This window comes from Bufo gargarizans, chromosome 3, assembly GCF_014858855.1.
Source record: "Bufo gargarizans isolate SCDJY-AF-19 chromosome 3, ASM1485885v1, whole genome shotgun sequence".
In the NCBI taxonomy this organism is placed as follows: Eukaryota; Metazoa; Chordata; class Amphibia; order Anura; family Bufonidae; genus Bufo; species Bufo gargarizans.
Genome location: NC_058082.1, coordinates 287146410 through 287161164, shown reverse-complemented (window position 1 = coordinate 287161164; position 14755 = coordinate 287146410). Strand labels below are relative to the sequence as shown.

Below are 14755 nucleotides of genomic sequence, written 5' to 3'. Positions count from 1 at the left end.
GCTGTTTAAAACTGGAATCGGCAATAATGCAGATGGTGGTTATTTAAGCCTTTAGATGTCATGATCAAGTGAGATCACGGCATCTAAATGGTCAAAAACCCAGACACTCGCTCTTCCTGGGTTATCGGCATCCTCTGTGGCCAGTGAGAATTCAGAAGAGGCTGAGAGCATTCAAACTGGAATTCTAATTTTGGACACCAGGTGCCAGGCCAACATAAGAAATGAGCAACAGACATTTTAAAATTAAAAAAATTATTTTGTAGACTCAAATATGAGCTTCAAAATCATTAAAAAAGTAAAAAAAACATGTTAACCTGCTCAGGACCGCCGTATGCAGGATTGCGTCCTGGCGGCGGCCCTGCTCTTCTGGGTGGACGCATATACGTGTCCTCCCGTGATAGCCGAGATTTCCTGTGAACGTGCGCACACAGGTGCGCGCGTTCACAGGAACGGAAGGTAAGCGAGTGGATCTCCAGCCTGCCAGCGGCGATCGTTCGCTGGCAGGCTGGAGATGTGATTTTTTTAACCCCTAACAGGTATATTAGACGCTGTTTTGATAACAGCGTCTAATATACGTGCTACCTGGTCCTCTGGTGGTCCCTTTTGCTTGGATCGACCACCAGAGGACACAGATAGTTCAGTAAAGTAGCACCAAACACCACTACACTACACTACACCCCCCCACCCCGTCACTTATTAACCCCTTATGAACCACTGATCACCCCATATAGACTCCCTGATCACCCCCCTGTCATTGATCACCCCCCTGTAAGGCTCCATTCAGACATTTTTTGGGCCCAAGTTAGCGGAAATATTTTATTTATTTTTTTCTTACAAAGTCTCATATTCCACTAACTTGTGTCAAAAAAATAAAATCTCACATGAACTCACCATACCCCTCACGGAATCCAAATGCGTAAACATTTTTAGACATTTATATTCCAGACTTCTTCTCACGCTTTAGGGCCCCTAAAAGGTATTCCGTGAGGGGCATATTGAGTCCATGAAAGATTTAAATTTGTGTCCCAAGTTAGCGGAAAGGGAGACTTTGTGAGAAAATACAAAAAAAAATCAATTTCCGCTAACTTGTGCCAAAAAAAAAAAAAATTCGATGAACTCGCCATGCCCCTCATTGAATACCTTGGGGTGTCTTCTTTCAAAATGGGGTCACATGTGGGGTATTTATACTGCCCTGGCATTTTAGGGGCCCGAAAGCGTGAGAAGAAGTCTGGGATCCAAATGTCTAAAAATGCCCTCCTAAAAGGAATTTGGGCCGCTTTGCGCATCTAGACTGCAAAAAAGTGTCACACATCTGGTATCGCCGTACTCAGGAGAAGTTGGGGAATGTGTTTTGGGGTGTCATTTTACACATACCCATGCTGGGTGAGATAAATATCTTGGTCAAATGCCAACTTTGTATAAAAAAAATGGGAAAAGTTGTCTTTTGCCAACATATTTCTCTCACCCAGCATGGGTATTTGTAAAATGACACCCCAAAACACATTCCCCAACTTCTCCTGATTACGGCAATACCAGTTGTGCGACACTTTTTTGCCGCCTAAGTGGGCAAAGGGGCCCACATTCCAAAGAGCACCTTTAGGATTTTACAGGTCATTTTTTACACATTTTGATTTCAAACTACTTACCACACATTAGGGCTCCTAGAATGCCAGGGCAGTATAACTACGCCACAAGTGACCCCATTTTGGAAAGAAGACACCCCAAGGTATTCCGTGAGGGGCATGGCGAGTTCCTAGAATTTTTTATTTTTTGTCACAAGTTAGCGGAAAATGATGATTTTTTTTTTCTTACAAAGTCTCATATTCCACTAACTTGTGACAAAAAATAAAAAATTCTAGGAACTCGCCATGCCCCTCACGGAATACCCTGGGGTGTCTTCTTTCCAAAATGGGGTCACTTGTGGGGTAGTTATACTGCCCTGGCATTTGAGGGGCCCATATGCGTGAGAAGTAGTTTGCAATCAAAATCTGTAAAAAATGACCGGTGAAATCCGAAAGGTGCTCTTTGGAATATGTGCCCCTTTGCCCACCTAGGCTGCAAAAAAGTGTCACATATCTGGTATCGCCGTACTCGGGAGAAGTTGGGGAATGTGTTTTAGGTTTCATTTTACATATACCCATGCTGGGTGAGAGAAATATCTTGGCAAAAGACAACATTTCCAATTTTTTTATACAAAGTTGGCATTTGACCAAGATATTTATCTCACCCAGCATGGGTATATGTAAAATGACACCCCAAAACACATTCCCCAACTTCTCCCGAGTACGGCGATGCCAGATGTGTGACACTTTTTTGCAGCCTAGGTGGGCAAAGGGGCACACATTCTAAAGAGCACCTTTCGGATTTCACCGGTCATTTTTATTACAGATTTTGATTGCAAACTACTTCTCACGCATATGGGCCCCTAAAATGCCAGGGCAGTATAACTACCCCACAAGTGACCCCATTTTGGAAAGAAGACACCTCAGGGTATTCCGCGAGGGGCATGGTGAGTTCCTAGAATTTTTTTTTTTTTGTCACAAGTTAGTGGAATATGAGACTTTGTAAGAAAAAAATAAAATAAAAAATAAATCATCATTTTCCGCTAACTTGTGACAAAAAATAAAAAGTTCTATGAACTCACTATGCCCATCAGTGAATACCTTAGGGTGTCTACTTTCCGAAATGGGGTCATTTGTGGGGTGTTTGTACTGTCTGTAACAAAAAAAGTTAAAATATCAGCAGCAATGAAATACCACCAAACAAAAGCTCTATTAGTGAGAAGAAAAGGAGGTAAAATTCATTTGGGTGGTAAGTTGCATGACCGAGCAATAAACGGTGAAAGTAGTGTAGTGCAGAAATGTAAAAAGTGGCCTGGTCATTAAGGGGGTTTCAGCTAGGGGGGTCGAAGTGGTTAAAAATTTATATATTTTTACATTTTTTATATAAGTTTAAATCACCCCCCCTTTCCATATAATAAAAAAAATGAATACCTAAATAACAAAAAAAACATAAACAATGCGACCGAAAAAAGTTATGGGGGTCAGAATATGGTGATGTAAAAATAAAAAAGTTTTTTCAAAGTTAAATTTTATTTTTACACTATTTAGACATAAAAAACCTATACAGCTATGTGAACGGAAATATAAAAAGGTTATGGCTCAAGAAAGAAGAAAAATGAAAACGCCAAAACTAGAAAACCTCCGGTATCCTAAGGGTTAATGGCAAAGTACACATGTATTTTTGTTACCCAGAAAATCAACAACAAAACCATCTAGACATTGGGATCACAGAAGCAGGAACTGAATTTGGCAACTCACTAATGTGTTCAATATTTGGATCTATAGTAATAAATATTAAAATAATAATATATGGCTGTAAGTTTTTCTTATCATGGTGTTATCGCTGATGAAATATAAATGGCCTTACCATTCAGATCTGAATTTTCAAACCGGACCCAAACTATTTTCTCTTTTTCCTCCATTGTAGGTGTTCCACTATAAGCCTAACAATGCAAGTAGAAAAGACATGAGTGTTAATATATACAGTACAGACCAAAAGTTTGGACACCTTCTCATTCAAAAAGTTTTCTTTATTTTCATGACTATGAAAATTGTAGATTCACACTGAAGGCATCAAAACTATGAATTAACACACATAACAAAAAAGTGTGAAACAACTGAAAATATGTCATATTCTAGGTTCTTCAAAGTAGGCAGCTTTTGCTTTGATTACTGCTTTGCACACTCTTGGCATTCTCTTGATGAGCTTCAAGAGGTAGTCACCTGAAATGGTTTTCACTTCACAGGTGTGCCCTGTCAGGTTTAACTAGTGGGATTTCCTGCCTTATAAATGGGGTTGGGACCATCAGTTGTGTTGTGGAGAAGTCAGGTAGATACACAGCTGATAGTCCTACTGAATAGACTGTTAGAATTTGTATTATGGCAAGAAAAAAGCAGCTAAGTAAAGAAAAACAAGTGGCCATCATTACTTTAAGAAATGAAGGTCAGTCAGTCCAAAAAATTGGGAAAACTTTGAAAGTGTCGCCAAGTGCAGTCACAAAAACCATCAAGCGCTACAAAGAAACTGGCTCACATGCGGACCGCCCCAGGAAAGGAAGACCAAGAGTCGCCTCTGCTGCGGAGGATAAGTTCATCCGAGTCACCAGCCTCAGAAATCGCAGGTTAACAGCAGCTCAGATTAGAGACCAGGTCAATGCCACACAGAGTTCTAGCAGCAGACACATCTCTAGAACAACTGTTAAGAGGAGACTGTGTGAATCAGGCCTTCATGGTAGAATATCTACTAGGAAACCACTACTAAGGACAGGCAGCAAGCAGAAGAGACTTGTTTGGGCTAAAGAACACAAGGAATGGACATTAGACCAGTAGAAATCTGTGCTTTGGTCTGATGAGTCCAAATTTGAGATTTTGGTTCCAAACACGGTGTCTTTGTGCGACGCAGAAAAGGTGAACGGATGGATTCTACAAGCCTGGTTCCCACCGTGAAGCATGGAGGAGAAGGTGTGATGGTGCTTTCCTGGTGACACTGTTAGGGATTTATTCAAAATTGAAGGCATACTGAACCAGCATGGCTACCACAGCATCTTGCAGCGGCATGCTATTCCATCCGGTTTGTGTTTAGTTGGACCATCATTTCTTTTTCAACAGGACAATGACCCCAAACACACCTCCAGGCTGTATAAGGCCTATTTGACCATGAAGGAGAGTGATGGGGAGCTGCGCCAGATTACCTGGCCTCCACAGTCACCGGACCTGAACCCAATCGAGATGGTTTGAGGTGAGCTGGACCGCAGAGTGAAGGCAAAAGGGCCAACAAGTGCTAAGCATCTCTGGGAACTTCTTCAAGACTGTTGGAAGACCATTTCAGGTGACTACTTCTTGAAGCTCATCAAGAGAATGCAAAGAGTGTGCAAAGCAGTAATCAAAGCAAAAGGTGGCTACTTTGAAGAACCTAGAATATGACATATTTTCCGTTGTTTCACACTTTTTTGTTATGTATATAATTCCACATGTGTTAATTCATAGTTTTGATGCCTTCAGTGTGAATCTACAATTTTCATAGTCATGAAAATAAAGAAAACTCTTTGAATGAGAAGGTGTGTCCAAACTTTTGGTCTGTACTGTATAATGTAAGTAACATAACCTCTTCACAACGAAACCCTTACTTGCAGACACAAATACATATTAAGACCAAACAGATGCTGTTTTGGCCCTCTTCTGGCAAATGTAACCCTATGGACACATTTTGCGAGTTTGTTGGGGGGTCTCCCAGCATATACACTAAATGTACATCACAGCCTTAGGCCTCTTTCACACGAGCGGATGCCGTGCGGGTAATCCGCTGTGTGAAAGAGAGCCAAGCCCCATTCCGGACAGCAGAGACACGGAGCAGTAACATGATTGATAATGCTCTTTGCCTCTCTACAAAATCACAGTGAAATTAAGTTGTCACCGTGATTTTGTAGTAAGAAGGTCACAGAGAGACACAGAGCATTTTCATCCTTGTTAATGCTACATATCTCTGCTGTCCAGAATGGGGCTTGGCTCTTTTTCACGCAGCGGATGCCCCGTATGGCATCCGCTCGTGTAAAAGAGCCCTTAAAGTGGTATCACATCAGTTTGACAGCAGGTCCATATTTAGCAACTGGAACACATTGAACAGGGTACAATACACTCCTAAAATGTAAATCTAGTAGTGATTAGTAGTACTAACCTGTGGAACAACATCTTGAAGAAACGTGACAACACTTTCCATATATGACTGCTCCCTGTAAAACAAGCAGAATGAAATCATATCAATGAAAAAGATAGGAGGGAAAAGTAATACTGTATATTTACCTAATAGCAAAGTGTCAAAACTACTACTAATACTATCTAAAAAAGCTTTACCAAAACTGGTGCAAAAGAAAACTGGCTTATTTGCAAGATTCCACCTTTCATTTCTAGAGGTCCTTTGGATCAATCTGATTGTTTTCTAGGCGTAACTAAATGGGGACATTTATCAATAATGGCGGCTTTTGTGACTGTATAATTCATCATTTTTAAGAAAAAGGCAACATAATAAGGCAGTAATAATTTGCAACAATGCGTCTGTTGAAATCTGAATTTAAATATGTGACTTTTAAGGCTAAAATGCGACATTTCATCGCTAAAATTGCAACTTTTGCCATGCCATAGTTTTTTGTATTGTAGAATGACAAAACGCAGTAGTTAATCTTTATACTAAATAACCCTAAATGCATCCTATTTTACTACTTACCTATCATACTTTCCTACAACGGGCAGAATGCTTCGTCTGCTCCGCTCTGTACTGTCAGAGGCTATATGCAGCGCGGAACTGCAGACAACCAGGTAATAGTGATGTTGGGACCAGGTGGGTCTCGCCTTCAACATCAATTCCAAAAGTATCTGCGTTCTGGACAGAGGGGCTTTTTTTTTTTTACAATGCGACTTTTTGATTAAAAGTCATTCTGATGTGCCGAACACTGTTTGATATATTTACACTACTACAGCGACATACTAAATATAACGCTACTGATTTCCTGATGCTTCTTTTATTTATGCTTAATTTTCTGTATGTCTTTCTGTTCATTATTTTATTTGTTTGGAATGTCCAAATGATTGGACTCCTCGTCCTTTATTTTATGCACATTGTACTGTGTACCTTATTATTGTGAAAACCTAATAAATACCATTGAAACATAAATATAACGCTACATTTTGCACCTTTCAAGCCGAACATACGCCAATTTGCTAGCCTCACCCACTTTAACATTAATAACACTTTCCTGGAGAAAACAGTTGATATATTTTGTCAAATCAAAATTCCAATAATTGTGGCGCATTTTACACCATAATTATGGCGCAATATGATTAATAAATAAGCCCCAATCAGTTTTCCTTTGCACCAGTTTTGTTAAATCTCCCCCAATATGTACCTACCTTCAACTGTAATAAAAGGTACTACATTAGCCATAGGAATACGCAGCCCTTTCATGCAGCTTGGAGATATAACTTTTTTATATTTAGCTTTTAAAAAAAAGAGGATTCACACGCTCATTTAAACATGTACAACAAAACTGATAATCTTACGTGACAGCCTGAGGCCGGACCATCACTCCTCCCGTACAACGGCTTGGGCGCCGTGGAGATTCCGTCGTCATGTTTGACAAATGTCTTTTTTAGCTCTAAAAAATGAAAAAAAAAATTCAGATAAGCAAAAAGTAACCTATGGTGTTTAACACACTACAAACTCCGGAACACACATCAATACCCCTCTACTCTAATACAAAGCCGCAATCATAGGCTTCATGCACACGACTGTATTTTTTTGCAGATAGCACACTGACCTATTCTTTCCTAAGGGGCCATGTTCACATTCACATTTTTTTATGGATCCGTGTGGCTGTTTCGCAAATTATAGAACACGTCCGTTTTACAGACAAGAATAGCCTTCTATAATGAGACTGAGAAAATTGCGGGATGCACACGGACTGTATCCGTATTATGCAGAACTGCAATTTGCGGACCTCAAAACAGATAAAGTCATGTGCAGGAGGCCCAATAGTGTTTTTTTTTTTTTTTATTTCCCACCATGCCACCTTGCTTATTAGAAAATAATATACTTTCTGTCTGCAGACAGTAGCTCCAGTAACTACATATCCCATAATGCTTTGCCCAGGCATCACATATAAGGGGGATTATTTAAAATGTCTGATAGAATACATCTATCAGATCTGGCAATCTGCAAACATACAGCATTTGTAGACGGCTCCGTCTCGCAAATGCATTGCAAGAACGGATTCGTCTGTCCGTTTGTCACACGGACAAACAGATCCGTTTCTATTTTTTTAACATTTTTAAAGGTCTGCGCATGCTGGATCCGGCAATAACACATTTCAAGGTAAATTGATGCCGGATCCGGCATCCTGGTAAGTGTTCCGGAATTTTGGAGGGAGATAAACATGCTGTAGTATTATCTCCGTTCTGAAAAGTCAAAAAGACTGAACTGAAGGCTAGGGAGGCGCTAAAGTCTGCCCATTAGGGCCGGTGACGTCACCGGGTTCACTGCTAGGCGGAAGGATCTGCCTAGCTTTACCCATGGAGAGCCCAGTACGTCACCGGATCTCCAGGAAAAGTCTATGCCGTGCACGATTCAGCACAGGGCAAAGGAGAGCATCGGAGTACGAAATGCTCCGATGCTCACGTCAGAGGGGCTGCCTGGATGAAAACGGGGATATGTCTGTGTTCAGTTCTGAAACCGGACAACCCCTTTAAATATTACTTAATTATAAATATATTCCCAAATACCTTTCATTAGTTATAATGGCTCGTTTTGTCTAGGGAGCAATCATTAGGAGATAAAAAAGACCTCCGCCCTAATTACACAGAAGGACAAAACACTGAGCTACAGAGCTGCCTCATCCTCCTCTTTACTTGTCAGGGATTATGATCCTGAATACAGTCTAATATGATCTTCAGCTGAATCTCTTTAGGAATGGAGTTCATGAGGAGATATGAAGTACAGAGGTCGGACAGTACAGACTGTGGTAATGTGGGGCTGTGGTGATGAAGACTGCATACAAGTGCTGCTGCTCATTAGTCACATCCCCACCTCCTCTCTGTACTTCATGTCTCCTCATGAATTCCATTCCTACAGAGATTCGGCTAAAGATCAGATTAAACTGTATTCAGGATCATAACCCCTGACAAGCAGAGCAAAGAGGAGGATAAGGCAGTTCTTTAGCTCAGTGTTGTAAAGTAACTTGTCGTGCTGTGTGATTAGGACATGTTCTGTGTGTACTAATAGGATGGCAGCCATTTTTTTTTCTCCTAATGATTTTTCTCTAGACAAAATGAGCAGCCAATATAACTAATGAAGGGTATTCGGTAATGTATTTATAATAAAAGTAATATTTTAGTATTTAAAGACTATATTACACTGGTGATTATATCCTCTATACCTATCACTGATGCTGTGGTACCGTAGCAGTACCGCAGCTGCTGCAAAAGAACAGAAAGATTAATATAAATCAGGTTCAGCGCGACAATACCCCACACTCCCTACAATACCATAGGCAGAGGTAAAACGTGCATTCACAGCATCAATCCAACTACACATATACCGTAGGTACCTGTTTGAACTTTGCTGTCACTTTTCTGCGCATACCAATCCTGTTTTGTATGCTGGTACTTGTATATTAGAGTGGAATAGGGAGTCCTATATATTTTATAGAAAGTGAGCTTACCCCAGCCGGTGCCACCGCTCAATATTAGACTCGCTAGCTCGCGCTCAACTCAGAGCGCTATGTGACGTCACAGAACTAGAGTTACGGGTATCTAGAAGTGTCAAAAAGCTCCAACGTGTTTCTGATAATCGTTATCCCTTATCAGGGATGTTCTATTATGGGCCGGACATTCCATAAAATGCGGAATGCACGTGGCCTTTTTGGGGTTTTATTTTTTTTTGCGTGGTGCTGAATGGTATTGAGTATCTCAATACTCTTTGACAACCCTAGCACTGACTACATCATAAAACACTATGGAGGTCATTTACAAACAGATATATTTTTTCCCAACATTTGTTAAACAGGTGACAAAAATGTGATGTGAAACCTACCCTAAGGGCTGTTTCACACGAGTGAGTCCATTGCGGGAATCACGCTCCATGTGTGAATGTGATCCTCCGCTCTGGAATTGCAGGAGCGCACGGCATTATCATGATTTATAATGCTATGTGTCTCTGCATGGCCTTTTTTCCACAGAATCATAGTGACATAAAGCTGTCAGTATGATTCTGTAGAAATAAGGTCAAGCAGAGACACATAGCATTATAAATCATGATAATGCCGTGCGCTCCTGCAATTCCAGAGTGGAGGATCACACTCACACACGGAGCGTGATTCCCGCAATGGAATTGTGTGAAACAGCCCTAAAGGGTGTATTAGACAGCCTGATTTAACATGCGATTGTCGGGAAGGAAGAGTTCCTTCCTGGCAATTGTCTGCTCACTAGCAGAGGAGACCGCTGCTATTACATGCAGCGATCTCCTCCTCAGTATAGAGAGCAGCGACCATTATACCATCGCTCTTCCCTATACTGAATCATTGTTTGCCAGCAGCAGATTGTGATTAGACACCACAATATGCCGCCTGCAAACGATGATTTTTTAACCTGTCACAAGATTCGGATTGTATTAGGCCTCTTTCACACGAACGACACAGATTGTGTCAGGATGCAAGTTCAGTCAGTTTTGTCTGCACCTGTGTTCAGTGTTTCCGTTTTTTTTCCACGCGGGTGCAATCAGTTTTGATGTGTTTGTCACGTGCATGAAAAAAAAAAAAAAAAAAAAAAAAAAAAAAAAAGATTACCAAGAACATTTCCTCGAACCATCAGTGAAAAACGCATTGCATCCGGATGCAATGCGTTTTTCACGGAAGCCCCATTCACTTCTATTGGCGAGAAAAACGCTGAATATAGAACATGCTGCGATTCTCATGCAATGCAGAACTGATGCTTGAAAAAAATGCTCAAGTACACAGACCCGTTGAAATGAATAGGTCAGGACTTAATGCGGGTGCTATGTATTCACTTCATGGAGCGCACCGTTCGGAAAACTCGCTCGAGTGAAAGAGGCCTTAGGCCCCTTTCACACCGGCGAGAATTCTGTGCGGGTGCAATGCGTGAATTGAACGCACTGCACCCGCAATGAATCCGGACCCATTCACTTCAATGGGGCTGTGCAGATGAGCAGTGATTTTCACGCATCACTTGTGCGCTTCGTGAAAAATTGCAGCATGTTCTATATTCTGCGTTTTTCAAACAACGCAGGCCCCATAGAAATTAATGGAGCTGCGTGAAAATCGCAAGCATCCGCAAACAAGTGCGGATACGGTGTGATTTTTATGCATGGTTGCTAGGAGAAGATAGGGATGAGCAACCCCGGATCCCATTAAAGCAGATTCACTGTATTATTTTCCCTTATAACATGGTTATAAGGGAAAATTATAGCATTCTTAATACAGAATGCTTACTAAAATGTGGCTTTAGGGGTTAAAAAAATAATAATAATAAACTCACCTCATCCACTTGATTGCGCAGCCGGCATCGTCTTCTTGCTTCTTCTTTCAGGACCTGCAAAAGGACCTTTGATGACTCAATCATGCTTACCATGTGGTGACGTCAGCACTGGTCCTGCTGAATGAAGATAGAAGGATTATGTTATCAAAGGTCCTTTTGCAGGTCCTGAAAGAAGAAGCAAGAAGACAATGCCGGCTGAGCGATCAAGTGGAGGAGGGGAGTTAACATTTTTTAATTTTTTAACCCTCAATTGACATTATACTTGGCATTCTGTATTAAAGAATGCTATTATTTTCCATTACAACCATGTTATAATGGAAAATAATAAAATCTACAGAACACCAAATCCAAACCTGAACTTCAGTGAAGAAGTCTGGGTTCGAGTCTGGGTTCGGATCTGGGTACCACAGTCAGTTTTTTCTCACGCGCATGTAAAACGCATTGCACCCGCGTGATAAAAACTAAACAACTGAACATCGGCCCTCACCTGCGACACCTGTGTGACGGGGGTATTACACTGCCAGATGATTGCTAACGAGCGTTACTACCAAGGCACAACTGGCTCCTCCATACAGACTCCTATATTTGCGGGGGGAGTGGATTATGCAGATACATACCCAAAACAGATGTTTTTGTATCAACTATGTCCATGGCCACTTACCGTACCAAATGTGTAAAACGTGCCATATAAAGTATGAGGGGTGTACAAAACAGCTGATGAGAACAGAACAAGGACTTCTATTTATGGAGGAGTCGCTTTATATTACGGTAAAGTGTCCTGTGTTTCTTTTCATTTTTTTAAAGGAAGTTCTCCAAATAAAAAATACTTATTTAAAAAAAAAGGGAGAGAAAAGGTTAAAAAAATAACACAAGCCATACTCGCATCGCCGATTCCCCGATTCCTAGATTCCCGCTGGTTTCTGCTTCCTAGTCCCTCTTTACAGATGGGAAATGAAGGATCAGCCGATCACTGGTTCAGGCTTCTTGCATACGAACGTGCTGTGTTTTGTGGTCCGCAAATTGCGGATCCGCAAAACACGGATGCCATCTGTGTGCCTTCCGCAATTTGCGCAACGGGACCCATGGCCCATTATAGAAATGCCTATTCTTGTCCGCCAAACGGACAAGAATAGGACATGATCTATCATTTTTGCGGGGCCACGGAACGGAGCAACGGATGCGGACAGTGAAATGGGTCCGCACCCGAGCCGCAAAAAATGCGGAACCAAACCACGGTGGTGTGCAAGAGGCCTTAGACAGGTCACGGCTTCACTGACTGCTCATTTCCTGCATGTTGACCAGACAGCAGAGACATGCGGGGACCCAGGAAGCCACACGGTGACACAAATGGCTACACGGTGACACTTCTTGTGTAACATCTCACGTCATGTGTTTCAATGGTATTGTGATGTGACATGCTGCGACTGTAATGCGACTTGGATGGATGGAGTATTGTTTGGTATTATTTTTTTCAATCCATTCTGCCCCTTTTCTAAGAAATTCTGTGGAAACTGCTATTGTTTTTAATTCTGTATTTTCCATTCTGTATTTTTTGTCGACAGGGACAAAAAAAAACCACACATAAAAGTGCATGAATTTGCAGGCAATATAAATAAAGAATCCCCACCTTCCCCCCCCAAAAAATAAAAAAAAAGGTTAAAAAAAATGCAGTATATATGAGACCGTGCCAAACTATGCCACACTGCCCAGAAGAGGTTAATAAAGGGAGGCTGTCAGCAGGACTTGTGGGCAGCACGGTAGGCCTCAATATGAAACATGTTGTGCACTATATTGCGGGTGTATAACTATTTTGGATAACTTGTATCTCATTGATTGAGTCCCTGGAGGAGTCCAGTGGGCGGTCTCTTTCTGTGACTGAAAGCCTCCCTCTACGGGCATGACTAGGGAGATAGCTGTCACTCACTGATAAGACCGCCCACTGGACTCCTAAGGTGAAGGAGATCAGAGGTAGAAAGGTAGAAAACTGGAGTTACATGAAGCTCATAACACTAGCTCACATGGTGTGGTCGCTGTGCCAGGCTGCCCATAAGACTTCTGTTCCATGTATTCTACCACAGCGGGCAGTATACCCCTCTCACATACCTAAGGGTAAAGGCCATAGAGATAATCATACATGTGCCAGCCTTGGGGGTGTTCAATGGCTTTACTGGGTCTTACAGCCATGATTTGTTTACAAGTGGGCATTATGTTGGCATGCAGTAACTGTACTGGTGGGCACCTACCACATGAAGCAGGTCAGGAGTGTAACGCCCCCCCACTGCAGTGTTTACCTCACCCTCTTGTCAGCTGGCACCGGGAGCAGCTTCTCCTGTTCTTGTCACAGTCAGTCCAGCTCCAGCAGCAGCACATACAAAATACAGCAACAAGGAAAGCGGAACAGCAGGAGCCGACCAATCACCGACCAGCTCGCCCTCTAGCGCCGGTGTCAATCACAATCTGCCAGCCAATCATAAAGCGGGGGGCGTAGACGCCGCGCTGATGACGTAGCCTCCTTGTCAGTGGTCCCCACGCTGCCTGTACTCCGGGAGTCCGGGGCAGTGGAAGGAGAAGGAAGTGCCGCCCCTCGTCACTTCTGTGAGGACTTTAGCCGTTTCGGCGCCCTCCTAAGTTTTTTGTTTACATTGCATTCTCTCGCGAGAAGATAGCTGTGGGTGAGTGCACGTGTTGTATACACAATGGTTATAGCTGGCAGCGTCTTGTGCGGCTTAGGTGCGACAGCTACGCGGTTGCATGGATTTTTGCGCTATTTTATTGTCACGTGCTAGCCATGAGGCCAGGATAGCTGTGCAGTTTGCAGCACTAGTCTGGGGCAGACTTATCTATGCTATTAGAGAGAGCCGGAGCTCCGTACAGTATTAGAATGTATTGGCTCAGATGAGCCGAAGTTATTGCTTGGTACCGAACCAGAGTTGGGGAAATGTTTTTTTTTTTTTTTTTACAGTACAAATTAATTTAATTTGCGAAGTCTCGTGAGACTTTGCAATAGGGTTGTTTTGATACCATAAAAAAGTATTGCGATACCATGCGAGAAAAAAAAAAAAAAGCTGCATGCATTCCGCATTTTATGGAACATCCGGCCCGTAATAGAACAGTCCAATCCTATTTTTGGGGGGGACAAGGCGATTAAAAAAAATGGCGAATTGCGCAGTTTTTATTTTTTTCTGTTACGGTGCTCACCGCATAGGACATTATTTTAATAGTTTGGACTTCAGAGGTGGCGATGTGTATGTTTATTTATTTATTGTTTATATATTTTATATGTAAAATTGGGAAAGGGGGTGATTTATACTTAATATTTTGATGTTTTTTTTTAAACCCTTTTTTTCCCCTTGTCCTATTAACCCTGATAGAGCTCTATTAGGGTGAATAGGTTCTTACACTGTCCCTGCTGCCCTGTGCATAGTACACACAGCAGCAGGGAGCTTACCATGGCAGCCAGGACTTCAGTAGCGTCCTTGCTGCCATGGTAAGGCTACTTTCACACTAGCGTTCGGGTGTCCGCTTGTGAGCTCCGTTTGAAGGGGCTCACAAGCGGCCCCGAACACATCCGTCCAGCCCTAATGCATTCTGGGTGGACGCGGATCCGCTCAGAATGCATCAGTCTGGCAGCATTCAGCCTCCGCTCAGCAAGC

At 42.1% G+C, this 14755-nt stretch overlaps 1 protein-coding gene across 10 annotated transcripts in view; it reads right to left on the bottom strand.

Moving 5' to 3' along the window:
• The window catches only part of BCAS3 (BCAS3 microtubule associated cell migration factor), a 1183153-nt gene extending 1169663 nt beyond the window's left edge, over nucleotides 1-13490 (bottom strand). For 4 of the 10 annotated variants that reach the window (XM_044286261.1, XM_044286253.1, XM_044286262.1 and 1 more), the window contains exons 1-4: nucleotides 13399-13490; nucleotides 7116-7210; nucleotides 5737-5791; nucleotides 3430-3505 (exon numbers count right to left, since the gene is read on the bottom strand). In XM_044286261.1, coding sequence (XP_044142196.1) covers nucleotides 3430-3505; nucleotides 5737-5791; nucleotides 7116-7186 — 202 coding nt within the window. In that variant the 5' untranslated portion in view covers nucleotides 7187-7210; nucleotides 13399-13490. Of the gene's footprint in view, nucleotides 1-3429; nucleotides 3506-5736; nucleotides 5792-7115; nucleotides 7211-11102; nucleotides 11140-11192; nucleotides 11268-13345 lie in introns of those variants that run through there. The other 6 variants (XM_044286256.1, XM_044286257.1, XM_044286258.1 and 3 more) reach the window with 6 other exon arrangements.
• Between the last annotated feature and the right edge of the window lie 1265 nt (nucleotides 13491-14755).